This window comes from Equus przewalskii, chromosome 6 (assembly GCF_037783145.1).
Source record: "Equus przewalskii isolate Varuska chromosome 6, EquPr2, whole genome shotgun sequence".
NCBI classification, from domain to species: domain Eukaryota; kingdom Metazoa; phylum Chordata; class Mammalia; order Perissodactyla; family Equidae; genus Equus; species Equus przewalskii.
The window spans coordinates 852,512-872,095 of NC_091836.1; the positions used below are offsets into that span (position 1 = coordinate 852,512).

The following is a 19,584-nucleotide window of genomic DNA, read 5'->3' on the forward strand; positions in this document are numbered from 1 at the left end:
GCAGCACAGAAACCAGTGATGTAGCTTTGAGGGGACGCCTGAGGGCAGGTCCATGGGTGGGACCCTGAGCCTCAGGACGGCACTGGGGGACGGGGCCCCGCAGGGGAAGGTCAGGGCGGGAGGCCGACAGCTCGTCCTCTCTCTCGGGAGCCCAGGCTGGGGCCCCATCTGACGGATCCCACAGCCAACAGTTCGGTCCTGCCCCCGACGTGAACCAGACAGACCCGCGCCCGTCCTGGGGGGCACGATGTCTTAGATCAGGCACTCGGGGCCCTGAGGGTGGCACCACCGGAGACCCCATCTCAGATGTGGGCCCTCCGCGCAGTCACTCCTGACACGGCCACAAGGGGAGGAGGAGGGGACAGAGCCCCATCCTCTTCTGGAACCTCGGGGGGGCCCCAGTTCACACAGAGACGGGCAGAGCCAGCGGGGTGGTCCTGCCAGCTCAGTTTAATGGGATGACGGGGAAGCAGGGTCACAGAGGACGGGAGGAGAATGGACAGACCGGCCCTCGGTGCTGGGACCCCCGAGAAGTGCAGTCTGGGCTCGACGGTGATCAGGGTCCCAGGAGGGAAGCCCTGGGGGGAGCGCATCTGCAGGGTCCCGGACCCGACCCTGGGGAGGGTCTGTGCCGCCAAGGCAGGTGCACCCGCCACACACTGAGCCGTCCCTGCTGCACCCACAGCCCCCGCGGGCTCTGTCCCCTGGCTTCTCCGGGGACCAGGGTGTGCCCAGGCCACAGAACAGAAAGCCTGGCATCCGCTTCTGGGGCTCAGGGCCCATGTCCGAGGGGCGGCCACTCAGGTGTCCTGGGGAGGGCGGCAGGTTCCGGCGAGCCGTGGGGGCTGTCCCCAGAGAGCCGGAGGCCAGGTCAGCCCAAGGAGGCGGCCGCAGCCCCCCGCAGCGCCACCTGTTTCACGTGGCCGACATCCGCCTGCAGCTCCGTGCCCGCCCGCCGCAGGCCCTCGCACTGCGCCTTCAGCCCGTCACCGGCCCGCTGCAGCCGCTGGTTCGTGGCCACGTAGGCCCGGCTCTGCTGGTAGAGCTGCTCCCGCCCGGCCTCGCCGTCCTCGGCCCTCTCGGAGGGGCCTGGGGGGTCTGGGGACAGGACACGGCCGGCTGGTCAGGGAGGGGACTCAGTTGACCCCCCAGCCGAGCACGGGACTGGAGGGGGCGCGTCCCAGAAAGCCCCGCCCGGGGGTGGGCTCCCGACCTTTGGCCCCGCGATGGGAGCCCCGAGCAGGCCAGCTCTCACCCTGCTCTCGAGCCCAGAGATGCACCGTCCCGCCTCCCGAAAACCTGCCTGTGCCCGTGCCACCTCGTGAAACCCACACCCGGGGAGTCGGGGGCGGCAGAGGCGAGGAAGGTGTGGACACGACCTCATGTCTAAAAACCGCACACCCAGGGGGGGTAGCACAGCTTCGGGGCCTCCCAGAGACACGTCCAGGTCCCCTCCGCTCTGCCTGGTCCCCTGCCCCAGGCGGGGGCAGCCTGCGGTCACAAAGACCCCGAAACTCCGGCGTTCGGTTCAAAACCACTTTTTTTATTACCTGCTTTAGTTAGAAGACAGGAAATGCCAGACAGCCCTCGTGGAGGCCGAGGGCGGCCCCAGAGAACAACCCGGGCCGGCAGGGGAAGCCCCCTTCTCCCGGAGAGCCCGTGCCTCAGTTTCCCCACCCTCTGAATGCAGGTGCACCTGGGCCCCTGATTCTCAAGCCGGGACTCAAGCAGCCTGGCGCGACTCAGCCGCGAGTGGGGGACAAATACAGCCGCGTTCCCAGGGCAGCCCGTCCGACAGAAGTTTCCAGGGGATGGAAAATGCCTCCGGCTGAGCCGTCCAACACGGCTCCTGAGCACCGGGACGCGGCCAGACGGAGCAAAGGACTCAATGTTTTACTATTAAGTAAAAAAAAAGTTCCCACCGAGTCTGTCCTCTCCTGTCACCCCATGTGACATGTTAACGGCCCTTCCTGCGGGACCGGCCGGAGGGCCAGCATCCCAGCATCCCCTCCTCTGTTGCCTCCCTTTTCCCCTTCAGCGCTTAGAACAGGATCTGGGCATCACAGGTGCCCGGTGAAGGTTTGCAGAGTGACTAAATGAACCGCACTGCTTGCCAAACCCCTTAGTCACGGACCTGCTCCCATCTTCCGAATCAGGAATCCATAAACATTTTTTTTTTTTTTTGCAAAATGATGCATTTTTGGCTCTGCGGGGCCAGCCTGCCCGACGACTCGGCTCTGCTTTTGTACCAGGAGAGCAGCCCGAGTGCGATGCACCTTCAGGGACCCCGAAACCGGGATTTCACATAATTTTCATTTGTCCCGAAATCGTCTCCCCCCAGAACGAAAAAACGTAAAATCCGTTCCAAGCTCCCCGGCCTTCCGAGAACAGGCGGGGGGCGGGGGGCGGGACTCGGCGGCGACCCCCGTTCCCGATGTCGCTCTGAAGATGCCCCCGCCTGACCGCGGAGAGGGGCGCAGAGGACCCGGATGGCGCCGGGGTCTCTGCTCCGATCCCGGCTGGACCTGGGGTGCGTTTCCCCCGCCCTGGCTGCCGGGGTCCCGGGGCCGCCCCTCCCCTGCCCGTCCGGGGCTCCCCTACCTTCCAGGGCCAGGGCGGTGAAGACGGGGTCCGCGGCGGGCGCCCCCCGTACGTCCTCCAGGATCTGCTCCACCGTGGGGGGCGCCGGACGGGTGGGCAGCACCACGCGTTTCTTGGCCTTGGAGCCCATGCCTGGAGGCGGGAGAAGGGGGCGCTGACCCGGGCGCCTACCGCTCCACCCTTTCCCTGGGCCGTTCCTCCCGCCCAGCGAACTCCTACACACCCGGCGGAGCCCCGCCCCCGCAGAGGCCCGCCCCGCCCCGCCACTCCGGGCTCGCCCCGCCTCTAACCCTCCCGGCGCCTCACAAGCCGGGACCAAGGGCCTTCAGAGCCCCGCTCGACCTGGGCCTCAGTCTCCCCGCAGGGCATCCGCCGCCGCTGCCGCAGGTCGCGCGCCCCCAGGCGCCGGGACAGCCACTTCCGCTTCCGGTAGGAGCGCGGCCCCGCCCCCAGGCGCGTGACGCACACTTCCGGCTGCCTCCTGCACCCGCCCACCGCTTAAAGGGGCCGCGCCCGCGAGGGTCCCGGAGCGATCCGACAGGAGGAGCGGCTGGACCCGAAGGCGCTCCGGGCCTGGATGCGCACGGGGTGGCGTGGGGTCCACTCCCGGCCCCCTTCGCTGCGTAACGAAGTATCTGAGGGCCTGCTTTTCTGCAAAAGGGGGACACAGCCCGCAACCCACGTGGCTGTCGTGGGAAGAAAGTTACTGTCCACGCGGGGTGGCCCGGTGCACGGTGGGCGCTCAGGGAGGGCCAGCTGCGCCAACGACCAGCGAGGTGGCAGGACGCACGTCAGCGTCTCGCCTGCCAGATCGCGGTCAAGGTCGCCTCTCCGTCTCTACACCCCTTCCCCACCCAAGGTGGGACACCGGGCGGGCGGCCGCTGGACCCGTCATCTTGCCTCTCCGCTCAAGGATGGGGAGACAGGCTCAGCGCAGAGGGCGGGTTTTGTGTTTTTAACATCTTTACCGAATGTGATTTATAAACCATAAAGTTCACCTGTTCGAAGTGTACGACTTAATAGTTTGGGGTTATATATATGTATTTTCAGAGTTGGGCAACTATCAGCACAGTCTAATTCTAGAACATTCTCATCATCCCAAAAGTAACCCCGTCCCCCATTAGCAGTGACTCCCCGCCCCATCCCCTGACACCCACGCTCTCTGTCTGTGGATCTGCCTGTTCTGGACGTTTCATGTTAATGGGATCACACACCGTGCGTGATTCTCGAAAGCATTTAGTGGAGCAGGTTTGGTGCTGGTGCACAGGTGAGGCCCCCGCGGCTCCGAGAGCGAGCCTGGCCCTGGACACGCAGCCTGACCCTGCCAGGGCCGGGCTTGACCTCAGGCCTAAGCCCAGAGCCAGGGGCCGAGCTGGGTCCCCACCCCACTGGTGTGTGTGAGGACAGAGAATGGACTCAGTAGTTGTCTCTGCGGCCCGGCGCCCACTTTCCCACCTCCCCCACCCCCACCCCTGAGGATCCTCTTTTCCTCCGGAGAGGTGGAGAGCCCAGTGTACGGACGGGGAAGTCCAGGCTGGGGGGTGAGGGCAACATGCCTCCAGCCCACGATTCCCTCCGTCCCCCCAGGACCCTCGGAGGACAGAGAAGTACAATTATCGGAAACTTGCAGGCCTGCTGATGGGTGGAACAGCCCTGCAATTTGTCGTTTGCAACTCACACTTCTGTTCGTCCCCGTATTGGAGAGAAACTCGGCCGACGGGCTGGAGGAGGGCGCCCAGGGCGACCTCGGGATGAGGTGGGGCAGCAGGCCGTGTTCTGGTGTCACTTGGGGACCTCGCACCCCAGTGCCGCCCCCCTTTGTGGGCTCTGGGTCCTTGGTAGGGCTGATGCCCGGGAAAGGCAGTTTCCGAGTGGGATACAGGGAAACCTCCCCACCGAGTGGTGGGGACGGCGGCCCACGTGTGCCTCAAAACAGACAGCAGCCTTGGCACCTCCTATTTAACCTTTATTTGCAAACTCTGAGGTGAGACACAGTGCCGAGGCCCTGGATGGTCTCCTTTGTTCTCCCCTCACCTTCCCGGGGGTTCTGGAGCCGGGAAAGGGTGGTGGTCATGGCTGGCCTCTGCCCCATCCCACCCGCTCCCCACCCCAAACTATGTATCTAGACTTTTCTCTGTCTCTTTCACCTGGACCTGCCAAGGCCGGGTTGCAGGGTTCCACACGGCCCAGCCAGGGGCTGCTGGGGGTAGGTCCTGGCCCCTGGGGGGCCGGTCTGGACGCGGGAGCGCAGCAGTGGTGCCCACAGGGCCCTAGACCGAGGGGCACATGGGCTCTGCCAGTGCCACGTCTCAGCGTTGCAGCCAGCAGCTGGGCCTGGGGTGGTGAGGGGGGCTTCCCCGGCGCGGGGGGCTCACACAGGGCGGGGGGCAGTCTGCGGGGAGGACGCCGCGGAGGAGGGGCCTCCAGCAGGCCACGGCCAGCAGGGCCAGCACCAGGGCCTGAGCCAGGCGGCGGCAGCGGTGGGGGCGATGGGGGCGTTGGGGGCGGGGGGCGGCAGGGCTCGGGGCGCGGGGGACGCGGGGGGCGCGGGGGACGGGGCCGTCGGGGGCGCGGGCCGCGAGCAGGAGCCCCGAAGCTCGTCCAGCACGGAGCGCGGGGGGCAGGCGGTGCAGTCGAGCGGGGAACCGCCGCGGCACGTGTCGCAGCTCGGGTGGCAGGCGGAGCAGACGCGCAAGGCGGGCGTGGCGGGGCGCCCGGGCCCGGCGGTCACTGCCTGCCGTGTGTGGTGGAAGTAGCGTGGAGGGCAGTCGGCGACGCAGAGGTGGCCCAGGAGGTAGGCGGGGCTGTGGCATTCTGCACGGGGACACCCACACACGCGACGATGAGCCCGTGGCCCCGGCCCCGCGCCCCATCCCCGGCCACACACGCACACTGCCCGCCCCCTCCCAGCACTCACCCTGGCACAGCCCCTCCGGGTCCCGCTGCACGCACGCGCTGCTGGTCACCTGGGGGCTGGGGGCCCGCGCCATCATGTCCTCGGTGGTCCCGTACAGCAGCAGCGTGTAGTGGTACAGCATCCCTGGGCAGGGGTCGCGGTGGGCATTGGAGGAGGGGAGAGGCTGTTGGCGGCCCGTCCTGCCACGCTGCGCCCCTCCCCCCAGCCAACCCCCGCACCCCCAGGCCCAGACTCGGATGTGCCGTGAATGCTGCACACCCACTGCGCGCTGGGAACTGGACACCTGCATCGCCTGGCAGCTAGATACCTACTACGTGCTGGTAGTCGGACACCTACTGCGTGCTGGCAGCCACACACCTACTGTGTGCTGGTAACTGGACACCTACTTCTCCAGGGTAAAAACACACCTACTGCGTGCTACCAGCTGAACACCTACTGTGTGCTGGTGCCTGGACACCTGTTTCTCCCTGGGGATTGGACACCTACTGTGCACCAGGCCTGCTCAGTGTCCCAAGGAGACCCCTCTGCAGTGGGATAACTGAGGCCGGCTGCAGAGCCCGCGGCAGAGGTTGGAGGTCGCGCCCCCCCAACCTGTGCCTGCTTCTCACCCGTGTTGAAATAGTAGCCCTTGTTTTGCAGACCCAGGATCCACAAGCCTTGTGGGTCCTCGTCCCAGAAGTGGGTGGACATGAAGATCCAGTTGTTGTAGCCTTGGCTGCTGACATCCAAGGGTCTGGGACAGACAGACGGGTGGGGGTACCAGGAGAGGGTCTTTGCAACCACAGTCGTAACAGGTCGCTGAGCTACAGTAGGTGTCTGACTGAGGTGCCAAGTGCTAGCCGAGGGACCGGCCCCCATGGGGGTCCAGCCTGTGCAGGCCACACCCGACCCCACGGTGAGCTTGGCCCCTTCCTGTGCAGGCCCACAGGGCCAGGGCCCTCCCGCACCTAATGGCCACGAGTGTGGAGCGGGTGCCCATGGGGCTGGTGAGCGAGATCTCCAGGTCCCCACGGCGGCTGTAGGACAGCGACAGCTGCACCTGCACGTGCTCCAGCGAGCGAATGTGGTTGGCGAGGCCGGCGCAGGCCGACACGTTCTTCCCCACGCGCAGCAGCGGCAGGATGGGGCTGGGGGCAGTGTGGTGGGTGAGGGCCCCTCCTGCTGGCCTGCTGGGGGATGGGCGGCCAGCAGGCGGGGTCTGGGCTCAGATCACGAGGCCTGCCCTCTCACTTTACAGATGGGCAAACTGAGGCCTCAGGGCCCGCCTCCCAGGTGTCTGCCCCCCTGGGTGGTAATGACAGGTGTGGGAGGAGGCCTGGGGGGGGTGGCTGGGTGGGGGGAGGGCCAGGAGAGGGTGGCAGGGGTGTGGGGAGGGCCAGGAGACGGTGGCAGGGGTGGGGGTAGGGCTGAGGAGGTGGCAGGGTTGGGGGGAGGGCAGGGGACATGGCAGGTGTGGGGGGAAGGCTGGGGAGTTGGCGGGTGGGCACGGTGGCTGGGGCTGCTGGTGGGCATACAGATGGTGGCGAGGAGGGCGCTCACGTGGATGTGTGCACGATCTGGATGGCGCACTTCTGCTGGGGCCTTGTGGGCAGCCACGTGCGGGCCATGTCCACCAGCTGCCCGGCGTCCAGCAGCCCGTAGCCATAGTGGTGGCTCACTGTAGGGGGTGCAGCCGTCACCTTCCTGTGCGCGTGGCGTCCCCGCTCCACCCGGCCCGGCCGCACCTTGGCGCCCCACGCCATTGGTCGTCCAGTCCTCGGCCTGGAGTTGTGCTGGCCTGGATGCACGGACCACGAGGTGCTGCATGTCCCTCCAGGTCAGGAACGGGCTGGGGGCGGGCGAGGGCGTGAGCTGGGGCCACGCCGGGGGGCGAGGCGGCAGGCAGGGCCCCCACCGTCACCTACTTGGCCTCCAGAGCCAGGGCGATTATGCCCGCGGCCAGCGGCGCTGAGGCCGAGGTGCCCGTGTGCTTGTCCGTGCACTGGTGGTGCAGGTCCGTGGTGACCTGGGGGCAGAGGGGGCTCAGGGGCTCGATGCCCACGAACACCCGGCCCTCGTTCAAAAACACCCCGGACTAAGCTCAGGAAGCACCAAGGTCGCCAAGAAGACCCACAGAGTGGACGCCGGAGCAGGGGCTGGGGACGCAGGGCCCTGGGGACACGGGCCCGGGATGGTGACAACTCGGTCCTGGCCTCGACCCGTGTCTGTGTTCCAGGTACTGCAGGGGCAGCTGGGGCAGGAGAGAGGGTGGGGGACAGAAGGGAGGGTGGGGGGACAGGACGAAAGGTGAGGGGACAGGAGGAAAGGTGGGAGTACAGGAGAGAAGATTGGGGGACAGGAGGGACGGGGAACAGGACGAGTGGGGGACAGAAAGGATGGGGACAGGAGGGAAGGAAGGGGGAACCTGAGGGGCGGGGCCGGGCGGTGCGGGGACAGGGGGCCGGGGCTGGGCGGGGCTGGGCAGGATCAGGGGGCGGGGCTAGGTGGGGCGGGGCCAGGTGGGGCAGGGCGGGGTCGTGGTCGGTGGGGCGGGGCCCGGCGGCGCGGGCCGGGATCAGAGGGCGGGGCCAGGTGGGGCGGGGCCAGGTGGGGCAGGGCGGGGTCGTGGTCGGTGGGGCGGGGCCCGGCGGCGCGGGGCGGGATCAGAGGGTGGGGCCAGGCGATGCAGGGGCGGGGCCGTGGTCGGTGGGGCGGGGGCCAGGCGGAGCGGGGCGGGATCGGGGGCGGGGCGGTGGGCGGTGGGCGGGGCGGGGCGGCTCGCTCACGATCTGCGGGTCCGGAGCCGCGCCGCTGCTGTAGGTGGTGGTGAGCGTGGAGGCGCAGGCCTCGCTGTACCAGGGCACGCGGCCGCGCCGGGTGGCGCTGCCCACCGAGAGCGTGTGGATGCTGTTGGTGTAGCCGTCGCAGTTGCAGTTGTCGTAGTGCAGCCCGCCGTTGCCCGACGCCCAGACGAAGAGCGTGCCCCGCCCGCCGCGGCCCTGCGGACGTGGACACGGGGGACACGGGGACCGGGCGTCGGCCTCATGTGCGCGCGCCCGCCCGGCCCCCGCGGCCCCGCGCCCCTCACCTGGGTCACGCCGCGCCGGAAGGCCTCGCGGGTGAGCACGCCGGGGCCGTCCACCGTGCGCCCGTCGTCCTCGGGGCCCCAGCTGGCGCTGTAGATGTGGATGTGCTGCGGCTGCAGGCTCAGCGACTGGGCCTCGATGACGTCGGTGATGGTGCCGTCCAGCATGCGCACGCCTGCGGTGGGGGCCTTTGCCGCCAGCCCGCCCGCGCCCCCCCACCTGGAGCGAGGTGTCCTCCCGGGCCGGCTCAGCTACCCCACCCTCAGCTTTCCCCCCACTCCATCGGCTGACGCACCCCCCACTGCGTTCCCGGCCACCCAGGGTCACCCGGGCCGACCTCTGTCCCCGGGCGGGAGGAGGGGGATCCGGTACCTCCGATTCGGGCGTTGTAGGCCACTCCGGTGCCGCAGAACCTGTTGTTGGCCATCGCGGCCACCTCCCCAGCACAGCGGGTCCCGTGCCTGGCGCCAGGACAGAGAGGGGGGGCCCCAGTCAAGCCCCGCAGCCCCCCGAGGGCCACCCTCATGTGGGACGCGCGGCTCACCGGTTCTCATTACTGGGTGTGTATCGCGGCTGGGGGTCTGGGTCGTAGTCGTTGAAGTCGTAGCTGGCCAGGGGGTCCTGGGGGCAGGGTGGGGACGTGAGGGGGTGGGGGCTGGCCACCAGACCTGGGGCAGCCCCTGCCCGGCCCCCCACGAGCTCACGTAGTTGGCCCATAGGTCTGGGTGGTCCTTCTCGATGCCGTCGTCCAAGACAGACACTACGATGCCCTGGCCCGACAGTCCCTGGCCCCAGACCTGCTGGATGTTCAGGTCCGGCTGCACCTCGTTGTTCTGGGGGGACAGGGGGTGGGGATCAGTGGAACTCCAGCCTGGGCCACCCCGCCTGCCCGGCCGGCCGCTCACCATGTACCACTGCCGTGGGAACCAGGGGTCTGTGGGCATCACCAAGGAGCGTTTTACCCGCCGCCGCAGAGTCTGCTGCTGGAACCACTGCACCTAGAGGGGGACGAGCCACTGCAGGGGCTGGACCCGCCGTCCGAGGGGACCTGCCCCTTCCCGGCCCTTCCCGCCAATTCCCGGTCACCGGGCCCTAGTCTGCCTCCAGGGCCTGCGCAGCCTCCTCCCGGGCTCCGTCCGTGGGGCAGCAGTTGGAGTGGGACATGTGTCTGGGCTGTCCGCTGTTTGTCCCAGGGTCTTCATGATGTGGGCAGGGGCCGGGACCCCATATTTGCTGGGGCTGCTCTTCGGGGTCCCCACATGCCTTGGGCTCTGCCTTCAGAGAGGCCGAGGCCCTCGGTGCACCCAACCCCAGGGTCCACAGATGTGTGGCTGCTGCCCGGGGTGGCTGGGGCACCTGGGGTCCCGACCCTGCCCCTTCCCCTGGCCCTGTTTTAGAATCCCTCTGTCTAAGACCTTCCCACTGCCCCCTGCATCTCTGCTTCCCCAATGCAGGACACCCCTGCGTGGCCATACCCACCTCCTCCCTGGTCCCCCATCTGCCCCCCTTTCCTCTGCAACCTACTCTCAGCACACTCTCTGTTGACACCCTTCTGTGGCTCCCCACCACCCTCGCCAGGGCCACAAGGCCTCCTGCTGTCTGGCCCCCACCAGCTCCCTCTGCTGTAACCACAGCAGCTGCCTCACCCCAGGGCCTTTGCATATGCTGTTCTGCCTGCCCAGGGTTTCTCTTCCTCAGACCTTTGCCCTTCCTCCTTCTCCGTGGTTGATCTCCCTCCCACCCCACAAGCCAGCTCATGTCCCCTCAGCTCCCATCTCAGCAATTGGGGCCATCATCTCCCCATTTGCTTGGCTCCAGACTTGGGAGCGGGCCCTGATTTTTCTCTCTCTATCGCACACATCCAATCCATCGGCCAGCCCTGACCTCTCCCTGCAAACTGGAACACACTACTTCTCTCTGTCCCTACTGCTCCCGGCCAGTGTTTCCAGCTGTCACGCCTCCAGCCCCCCCACACTCCTTCACGGCTCCCGAGGCCTTGCAGATTCAGCCCCAACTCCTGGCATCTAAGGCCTTTTCCCGACCTGGCACCTCTCGGAGACGGGTTCTGGCCCCAGTTCAGCCACAGACTCATCAGGTGACTTCAGACAGGATTCCAATTCTCTGGAGCCGTCTCCTCTGTTGTAAAACCAGCCAATTCCCTCCCCTCCATCCCATGGGCTAGAATGTCATCTGCCCCTCTTTATGGGGTACTGGGGACCTTGGTCTTTCAGAGTGAGCTCGAACAGCGAAGGGGGAGTGACCAGAAACACCGACTGTGTGCCAGGCTCTGGGGCGAGCGCCTTGCGCATGCATGATCTGTGGCTCTCCCCATCTGGGTCCCCACTGTATACAGTGGGGGGATAAGCGGACACCAGGACTCAGAAAGAGCAGATGACTTGCTGAAGATCACGCAGCCTTTCCTGACAATCACAAGAATAACAGGAGGTGACCGAGACCTCGAGGGGGCAGCCCTGAGGCCGGGCTCACCTTGGGGTCTTTCTTCAGCCGCAGGCGGTGGCCCCAGTGGGGGCTCAGGGACTGCTGGACCACGCCCCGGTGCCGCAGGTGGAAGTATTCCCCGTCCGAGAAGATCTAGCAATGTGGGGGAGCAGTCGCAAAGCTGGGACCCAGCTCCCTCAACAGAGCCCCCCAAGGACAGGGGCCGGGCCCCTTGCTTGCATCCTCCCCTAACCAGGTGCCCAGGTCGGGGCTTCAGGGGTCCCAGCATCGGAAGTTGGTCGAGACAGGGGTGGACTGTAGGCTCTTGACATCAGGGGACCAGGGGGGCCTCTTCTCGTCTGTAGGGTCTGGGGTCGTCCAGCCTCTGCCCCCTCCGATTCATCCGGGGCCCACCCACCTGCCCCAGGTTAACGAAGCCGAATTTGCGCGCCAGGCGCTCGGCCTCCTGGTAACCCTGGGACACCCGCACGGCCCAGCTGCTGACATAGATGGGGGCCCAGGCCGAAGCCCACCCCACAGCCAGGGGGCCAACGAGGGCCAGGCCCAGGGCCAAGGCCAGGCGCAGCCAGAGAGCTGTCCCTCTGGGCCGCATGGCGGCGGGGGCGGGGCGGGGGCGGGGCCTCCGGAAGCCCCTCCCCATGGCCAAACCGCCGAGTCGGCCCAAGCGCCCGCCCCGCCCCTGGCGCCATGGCAACCCAGATGGACTTCAACTCCCAGGGGGCTTTGCGGCTTCCCCCCTACCCCCCGCCCCCCGCCCGCGGAGGAGCGCGAAGATCCGACAGCAGTGGGGGTCGACATCAGCCCACACTGGCTTTCCGCAGACCCAAACCCTATGGAGCCTCAGTCTCCCCATCTGTACAAGGACCCAAACCTTCCGTCCCAGAAGACCTCTTCACTGACGCTATAATTGGCCCCGCCCCTTTACCTGCCCCCGCCCACTTTCCTACACACTCTTCCCTCTAGAAGCAGCCCTGCCTCCTCTCTGGTCCAATCAGAATTGTCCTTTCCCAAGACATTTAGCCCCGCCCCTCATCTCAGCCACGCCTTCTTTATTTTAGCCCCGCCCCTCCTCTGTTCTCGCCAATGAATCCCTTCCGGTTCCTCCAATCAGTTCTGGTCCTCCTCGGGCCCCGCCCACCAGCTCCGCCCCCTAGCACGCGTCTCTCCTCCCCTCCAGCTCCACCCCCAACAACGGCTCAGCCAATAATCCCCCGGCCATGACCCCGCCCCTCCAATCAGCTACGTCTCGCTCCCGCTCGGCCAATCGGCGGCCTCGGCCGCCACGCCCCGCCCCCTCCGTGCGGAGTCGCGGCTGCGGGGGCCGCGGCCCGCCAGAGGGCGATGCGGCGGAGGAGACGGGGCAGGCCCCACCTCCTTTGTCCGCCCTGCCCTCCCATTGGCCGGGGCGGGGGGTCGGGGGCGGAGACCGGCCCGGGGGCGGAGCCGAGCTCTTCGGGCGCGGGGCAGGTGGCGCGCGCGCGGCGGGGCCGGTGCGCGGGGCGGCGGTCGAACTGGGGCTGCCGGCCCCGGGCCCGCCGGTGCCATGGACGGCCTGCGCCAGCGCCTCGAGCGGCTGCTGGAGCAGAGGAACGTGGTCACCGAGGCGCTCGGGGCGCTCGAAGCCAGGACTGGTGTCGACAAGCGGTACTTGGCCACGGGTGAGCCGTCGCGGGGCGCTCGGGGCCGCCGCCCCATTTCGCCGACGGGCACATCCCGGCCTCCTCGCACCTGCCTCCCTCCGGCCGGCCCGGGCTGCGGGGTCCGGCTCGCACGGCGGGGCGCGCCCCGTGTCCAGCGCGGAGCCCCGGAGCCCCGGGAGGGCTGGTGGGACCCAGGGTCTGCCCGCAGCCCCTCCCCTGCCCCCGCCGTGCGACCCCGGGCGAAGGCCACCCCCTCTCTCGGCCCCTGCGGCACCCCCACTCCGGCCTCGGGATCTGGCGGCCGTCCTCTGCCCCCTGCCTCGGGGCCCTGGGTGCCCGCCAGGCCGAAGTCCGGTTCTTCCAGTTGCCCTGCCGGCCCCAGGGGAAGGGGGGACGAGTAGGCAGCCGGTGCCGGTCTCTCAAACTATCTAGTGAGCGCCCCTTAAATGCCTTCCTTTCCTCTTTTGCGGTGCTCCAGGCCCATCGGCTCTGTGGCCTCTTCCAGGAAGCCCCCCTGGAATGAATGACAAGGACATTTTGTCCAGACGCTGGAGTGGGGGGAGGGGGGCTCTGAGTGAGGACAGTGCATACGTTTTGAGCACTTTCTGTGTGCAGATCCTGGAAGTCTACTTTCTTCCCATTTTCCCACCAGCTGGGGGGGTTCCTGTGCCAGGCAGCCCAAGGAGGGCCGGAAATCTGTCCCCCCCAGGTCCCCGCTGCTCAGCCCATGTCCACTCAGCCGGGGACCTGCCCCTGGGAACAGGCCCTGACCTCCTCCCTGCTTTTCCACATCCCTGGTACCAGTGGGCGGGGAATTTAGGTCATAGAGCATTGGGGAGGGGCCCGCTCTGGAGGCTGGGGCCACAGGGGGAAACTGAGGCCAGAGAGAAGGGAGCTGTGTGGGAGGCTGGCCCTCCTCCTGCCCTATCTGGAGCCTCTGCCCCCCCCAGCCCCCGGGGCCCATCTGTTGCCCATCTCTGGGGCTGTGCCCCGCCCCCCACCATGTCCAAGGTCATCCTCTAGTTGCTGAGGCTGCAGGAAAAGGGATAAAGGGGAAGGTGCCCTCCTGGGACAGCCACTGCTCCGGGACCATCGGACCATCAATTTCCAGGGAAGGGTGGTGTTCCCCCACCTCCTCACCCGGAACTCTTGGGCCCCACCCACCCCACGTGAGCAAATCCCCTGCCCCAGGGAACAGGTGTGGAAACCCAGAGGAGGCGGTGACGGCGCCTCCAGGGCCAGCTGGGGTGGCCCCGCCCCCTCCTGACCCCAGGCCTGGCGGATAAAGAGGAACGCAGGTGGAGGGAGGGGGAGGTACTCTGCCCTTTGGTCCCCCGGTGGCCTCTATCATTCTGCAGATAACACCCTCGGGGAGGAGGTGGGAGGCTGTAAATGCTCCTGGGAGCCCAGAGGCTCCCCGAGTGACCGTGGGGGAATCCCCCTCCCCGCAGCTTCCGTGTTGCTCGGGCCCTTGTGGGAGATAGGGTCCCGCACACAAGAAGCGGTTCATAAATGCAGCAGCTGCCAGGATTGTTCCCAGAGTGGCTCTTGCTCCCAGCCCCCTGGCCCTCACTGTCACTCTCTGAGCCCCCCGGGGCCGGGAGTGTGTGTGCGACCGGAGGCGCTCGGTACCTGTGTGGGAAGGCGGGCTCCTCTGTGTCAGAGAGTTGTGTTTAGCTGACCCCACAGCAACCCTCGAGGCAGCTGGGGGCCAGGGATGCAATGCTGCTCAGCCCCCACAGTGTCCAGGACAGCGCCCCCCACAGAGTGACCCGGCCCTGAGTGTCCACAGCGCCAGGACTGAGAAACCCTTGTTGTTAGCGCCATCAAGTGGTCCCGACTCCTCGCGACCCTGTATCCCGCGGAGGGAGCCCGGCCGGTCTTTCTGTGCCCCCCTCTCCCGTTCCGGCTGTGTCAACAACGCTCCGCGGCCATTCACGGGCTTTTCATGGCCAGTTTTTCCGGAAGTGGGCGGCAGGTCCTTCTTCCTGGTCCGTCTGAGTCTGGGAGCTCTGCCGACACCTGCCCACCGCAGGTGACTCTGCTGGTGTTTGAAATCCCAGTGGCACAGCTTTCAGCGTCACAGCCACACGTGGCTGCCACAGCGTGACAACCGACAGACGGGCAGTGTGGTTCCCTGACCGGGAAAGGAACCCGGGTCTTGGCGATGAGAACCCCGGATCTCACCCCCTCGAGCATCCGAGCTGGCTTGAAAAGCACCACACTAAGATTAAGAAAAGCTAAAAATGCTGTGCCTTTCTCTGCTCGCCAGGAATCACAGTTTAGTGACAGGATGGCCTCACTTTCAGGTTTTTCTCCCATTACTTATATTCAGACGCTGGCCTCTTGTGCCCAGCCCCTCCCATAGGACCGAGAGTGAGTTGGGTATAATCAAAGATGATCACTTATTCATTCAACAAATGTTTATTGGGCATCTACTCCGTACCTACCAGGGCGAGGTCCCTCCTGGCCTGTGGGGGAGACCGACATGTTGACTGGTTGCTGGCATGTGACTTGGGGTTCAGGGCCATGGTGGCGGTCGCCCACGTGCTATGGGGGCAACTAGCGTATCGGAGAGGGGTTGCTGAGGCTTCTGGGAGGACTGATGCCGGCAGACCGCGGGGGCCAGGCCAGGAGGCAGCCCCGGGCGCTGCGGTCTGGGCGCAGAGTCCCCGGGGCCCAGCTCACAGCCGTCTTTCCCGCAGGAGCCGCCACTCTGCTAGGCCTGTATCTTTTATTCGGTTACGGGGCGTCTCTGTTGTGCAACCTCATCGGCTTTGTATACCCCGCATATGCCTCGTGAGTGCCGCTGGTGGTCCCCGCTGGGGGGCGGGGGGTCGTCCGGGCGCTCCGGCAGCCCCTGACCTTGTGCGCCTCTCCCCAGAGTCAAAGCCATCGAGAGCCCAAACAAAGACGACGATACTGTGTGGCTCACCTACTGGGTGGTGTACGGCCTGTTCGGGCTGGCCGAGTTCTTCAGCGACCTGCTCCTGTCCTGGTTCCCTTTCTACTACGTGGGCAAGGTGGGTGCCGCTGCAACGCTCGGGGACTGCGGACTCCTGGGGGGGGTGCGGAGGCTCAGCCCCTTCTCTGGGGAAACCAGCCTGGCCAGCCGGGGGGTGTCTGATGGGGGAAGCCCATGTCCATCGCAAGGGGTGTCTGACCGGGGAGGCCGGGCCCACCCCAGCACAGTGTCTCACGGTGGAAGCCGGGCCCACCCCAGCACAGTGTCTCACGGTGGAGGCCGGGCCCACCCCAGCACAGTGTCTGACAGTGGAGGCCGGGCCCACCCCAGCACAGTGTCTGACGGGGGAGGCCGGAACCACCGCAGGGGGCTCAGAGTGGCCTAGCGTGACCACCTTGTGCCCGCAGTGCGGCTTCCTGTTGTTCTGCATGGCCCCCGGGCCCTGGAACGGGGCGCACCTGCTGTACCATCGAGTCATCCGCCCACTGTTTCTAAAGCATCACGAGGCAGTGGACAGCATCGTGAGCGACCTCAGCCGGCGAGCCTTGGACGCGGCGGCCGGAGTAACCCGGGACGGTGGGTGCTCACAGGGTGCGGGGGTGTCCGTGCATCTCAGTCTCTGTCTGTCCCTCCGTCTGGGCGTCCGCCAGCCCACCCACCCCGCTCACCTTCACTCCTGCCCCCGCCTCTCTCCGCCTGGTGACATGGCCGCTGGCGCCGCGCCCCTGTCCTCACTGTCCACCTCTCTCCCGCACGCTCTCGGGGACCAGTCCTGCAGACCCTGGCCCGCAGCCGGGCTCTCGTCACCCCAGCGGCTGCGGCGGGAAGCCCCCCGCTGCCCGCGGAGCCGACCGTACGTAACCCCACCCCCTGGGAGGTAGGGCCTGTGTGTGTGCGCCCGCATGCGCATGTGCGGGCGTGCATTTATGCGTGGGGTGCACGCATGTGTGTGTGTGCCTCTGTCCCTGCCAAGGGTAGCCGCTGGCCCCTTGAGCTGGCCCCACGCCAGCCCCCCACCGTAGCTGAAGACAGCTCTGGGCCCGAGGGCTCTGCCAGACCTGCCTCCCTCTCTCTGCAGCCAAGGCCACCGTGAGCCAATTCCAGAAGGACAAGTGAAGCCCCCGCCCAGCCCGGACACAGACCTGCCTGCCAGCGAGCTGGAGGAGACGTCCCCACCCAAGTCTTCCACGGATCCCTCGCCTGACTCCCCAGCGGAGCCCCCCACCAGCCCCGCACCCCCGAGCCAGCCGGCCCCCGGGAGCTCCTCTCGCCCCCACGCCGGCCAGCCCCAGCCTCGCTCCCAGGCCACCCACTTTGCCAGCAGCTCCCAGGCGCCCAGCAAGGCCCAGGGCCGGCCTAGGATACAAGTTAACACCCCCCGCCAGCAGCACCCCCAGCAGCGCCCCCAGCAGCGCCCCGGGCCCTCCGTCACTTCCTTGGGCCCCTCCCGGCAAGCCGACACCCCCCGCCAGCAGCACCCCCGGCCCTCCATCACTTCCTTGGGCCCCTCCCAGCAAGCCGACACCCCCCGCCAGCAGCGCCCCCGGCCCTCCATCACTTCCTTGGGCCCCTCCCAGCAAGCCGACGCCCCCCGCCAGCAGCGCCCCCGGCCCTCCATCACTTCCTTGGGCCCCTTCCAGCCGGCCCACCGGCCCTCAGGCACCGTGCAGCATCACAAGGTCTCCTCCAGCCAGGGAGCCCCCCTTGTGCAGTCCCCCAGCGGCACCGCCATCCCCAACAAGACCCCCAACGGGCCAGGGGACTCGGCCCCCAGGGCCTCCAAGGCCAGCAGGCCACATGAGAAGCAGTCGCCGCCAGAGGCCACGGGCAGCACTTCGGTGCCCGAGCTGTCCGCCTCCTGCCCATCCGAGTCCTCTCTGGACTCCAGCTCTGAAGCCACCATGGAGGTCACCTGCCGGTGGCCCCACCACAGGCAGGGCCTCCGCTACCTGCGGCGCTGCTGGCGGCTGAGGCACATGGCCTGCTAGGGAGACCTCAATAAAGCCCATCTGGACCATTCTCGGCTCCGTCTGTCCTGGGCGGGGAGGGGGAGGCTGGCGGGGGCTTCACAGAGCCGCCTCCTCTGATCAGGAGCTGATTCCGTGCAGCCCGCTTGACAGAAGAGGAAACTGAGGCCGGGGGAGGCACAGCCACCCACTCGAGATTGAGCCAGATCCAAGACAGGAATTTGGGCCCCTGTCCCGTGTCGGGGAGGGGTCCCAGGAACTGGAGTGGGGCGCCGGCTGGAGATGGGAGGGAAAGGGAGCTGAAGAAGGGGGTGTGGTCCTGCCAGTGAGGCCCGCGGGCACCCGGAGCATCGTGGGCGTGGGGAGCTCCAGGAGCCACTGTGGACGCACCCCCCCCCCCCCCCCCGGGGCTGCAGGAGCCGGACTCACCCGCCAGCCTGTCAGGCACGGGGAGTGGGTCGTGCGGTCCACCCAGTGCCCCCTGCAGGCAGCGCAGGGTCAGGCCAGGGAAGCCGTCACCGCCGAGGCCTGGGGGCTGGCGGTCCAGGGAGGCCAGGAGGGGGTGGGCCCTGTCCCGATCCGATGGGATCCAGCAGCCCGTCAACCAGCAGAACAGCCCCTGCTTAAGTTGGGGTCCCAGGAAGCAGGGACCGAGCGGGAAGCTGGGGGCGGTGGGGCGCTGAGCAGGGAGGTCGTGTCGGCGGGGGGACCCTGGGTGTGAAGTGCGCCTGGACTCGGCTCTACCTGGAGCCCAGGGGCCAGGGTTCACGCCCCCCTCTGCCCCCCCGTTGGCTCCTCACTCGCTGGCTTCAGCCCACCCCCAGCTGCACCCCCGTGGGTGTCTCCAGGGACGGCCACCACTGGGGAGGCCTGGGGTCGCAGTGTCCCTCGCGGTCCCCGTCCACCCGGGCTCTGCGTCCCCCCACAACTCGAGGTGGAAACACAAGAGCTGTCCCTGGGCTGTAACTCAGTGGTTCTAAGCTGGGGGCGATTTCGTCCTGGGGGGTCAGGCGATGTCTGGAGACACTTGATTTCTGTCCGAACACGTCAGCCGAGTCCCACAATCTTTTGACACGTCACCCCTCTCCCCCGCCGCCAGCTTTTAGCCGGCCAGCTTGTCCCCAGCCGGTGGTGGCCCCGTCCATCAGAGGTGGCTTTCCCGCAAAGGAGGCAGCCCTGTGTGGCCGCCAACCGCATGGCCCGTGTCCTTGTCCTTGAGATTCCCCCAAGGGAGGAGGAAGCACCAGGCGCTACTGAGGAGCAGTGGGTCTAATTCACTTCTTTGATCCCTCAGCAATTATCAGGCGCCTACTGTATGCCAGGCACTGCTCCAGGAGCCAAGGGCAGGGTGACGACCCAGAGAGATAGGAATCCCTGCTCCCAAGCATTTGGAGAGGCAACAGTAAACATATAGCACGTCAGAAGGAGGGCCCCATGAAGGTCACAGGGGAGGGGGGGAAATGCGGCCAGGAGGTGGGGGGTGGGGGCTGCAATGTCGGGAAGGGCTGGAGAGGCCTCTCTAAGGAAGTGACGTTTCAGCAGAGAAATGACAGAGATGCAGGGGTGAGTCTTGCAAATCCCAGGTAGAGAGAGGCACTCGTGCAAAGGCCCTGAGGCAGGACCACACCTGGCAGGGAGGGCCAGGGCTCAGAGGCCGGCGTGGTGGAGCGGAGCGAGCAAGGGGGCGAGGGGAGGCAAGTCTGGGGGCTGGACGGCCTGATGAGGACTTTGCCTTTTTCTCGGGAGCGGAGGCTTGGCTGGGAAGGAGGGACGGAGGGTAATCATTAATGAACCCCCACCCTGCTGAGAAGTCCAGGGAGCACGGGGACGAGGGCACACACCTGTGTCACCAGGTGGAAATCATGACCTGTGGCCCACAGATCCGTGTGACCAGCATTCAGCGCTGGGAACCCACCAGGCCAGCCCCTCCCAGTCCCTTGCCCCCCTCCCCAGGGCAGCCCCATCCTGA

At 67.3% G+C, this 19,584-nt stretch overlaps 3 protein-coding genes across 18 annotated transcripts; 1 reads left to right on the top strand and 2 right to left on the bottom strand.

Moving 5' to 3' along the window:
* Nucleotides 1–432: 432 nt before the first annotated feature.
* On the bottom strand, nucleotides 433–3,077 carry C6H19orf25 (chromosome 6 C19orf25 homolog). The gene is made up of 3 exons (XM_070622318.1): nucleotides 2,944–3,077; nucleotides 2,602–2,733; nucleotides 433–1,098 (listed from the first exon to the last, which is right to left on the bottom strand). The coding sequence occupies exons 2-3, from the start codon at nucleotides 2,729–2,731 to the stop codon at nucleotides 872–874; spliced, it is 357 nt and encodes a 118-aa protein (XP_070478419.1). The 5' UTR covers nucleotides 2,732–2,733; nucleotides 2,944–3,077; the 3' UTR covers nucleotides 433–871.
* Nucleotides 3,078–4,546: 1,469 nt separating this feature from the next.
* On the bottom strand, nucleotides 4,547–11,956 carry PCSK4 (proprotein convertase subtilisin/kexin type 4). 15 transcript variants are annotated; one of them, XR_011540660.1, is made up of 16 exons: nucleotides 11,441–11,736; nucleotides 11,071–11,175; nucleotides 9,489–9,581; nucleotides 9,288–9,416; nucleotides 9,128–9,204; nucleotides 8,956–9,044; nucleotides 8,586–8,758; nucleotides 8,284–8,496; nucleotides 7,423–7,523; nucleotides 7,243–7,346; nucleotides 7,058–7,175; nucleotides 6,466–6,645; nucleotides 6,127–6,251; nucleotides 5,519–5,641; nucleotides 4,749–5,415; nucleotides 4,547–4,648 (listed from the first exon to the last, which is right to left on the bottom strand). XR_011540660.1 is itself a non-coding variant. In XM_070622326.1 (15 exons), exons 3-15 carry the CDS (start codon nucleotides 9,525–9,527, stop codon nucleotides 4,973–4,975), a joined length of 1,956 nt encoding a protein of 651 aa, XP_070478427.1. In that variant the 5' UTR covers nucleotides 9,528–9,581; nucleotides 11,071–11,175; nucleotides 11,915–11,956; the 3' UTR covers nucleotides 4,547–4,972. The 15 variants fall into 15 exon arrangements, 14 of the variants coding, with proteins under 14 accessions (XP_070478427.1, XP_070478431.1, XP_070478428.1 ...); XM_070622326.1 differs by lacking the exon at nucleotides 11,441–11,736 and adding an exon at nucleotides 11,915–11,956 and having other exon boundaries at nucleotides 4,547–5,415; nucleotides 6,466–6,687; XM_070622330.1 differs by lacking the exon at nucleotides 11,441–11,736 and adding an exon at nucleotides 11,915–11,954 and having other exon boundaries at nucleotides 4,547–5,415.
* Nucleotides 11,957–12,374: 418 nt separating this feature from the next.
* On the top strand, nucleotides 12,375–17,665 carry REEP6 (receptor accessory protein 6). 2 transcript variants are annotated; one of them, XM_070622352.1, is made up of 6 exons: nucleotides 12,375–12,701; nucleotides 15,389–15,482; nucleotides 15,568–15,706; nucleotides 16,056–16,224; nucleotides 16,419–16,501; nucleotides 16,727–17,665. In XM_070622352.1, exons 1-6 carry the CDS (start codon nucleotides 12,587–12,589, stop codon nucleotides 16,739–16,741), a joined length of 615 nt encoding a protein of 204 aa, XP_070478453.1. In that variant the 5' UTR covers nucleotides 12,375–12,586; the 3' UTR covers nucleotides 16,742–17,665. The 2 variants fall into 2 exon arrangements, with proteins under 2 accessions (XP_070478453.1, XP_070478454.1); XM_070622353.1 differs by lacking the exon at nucleotides 16,419–16,501.
* Nucleotides 17,666–19,584: the final 1,919 nt, after the last annotated feature.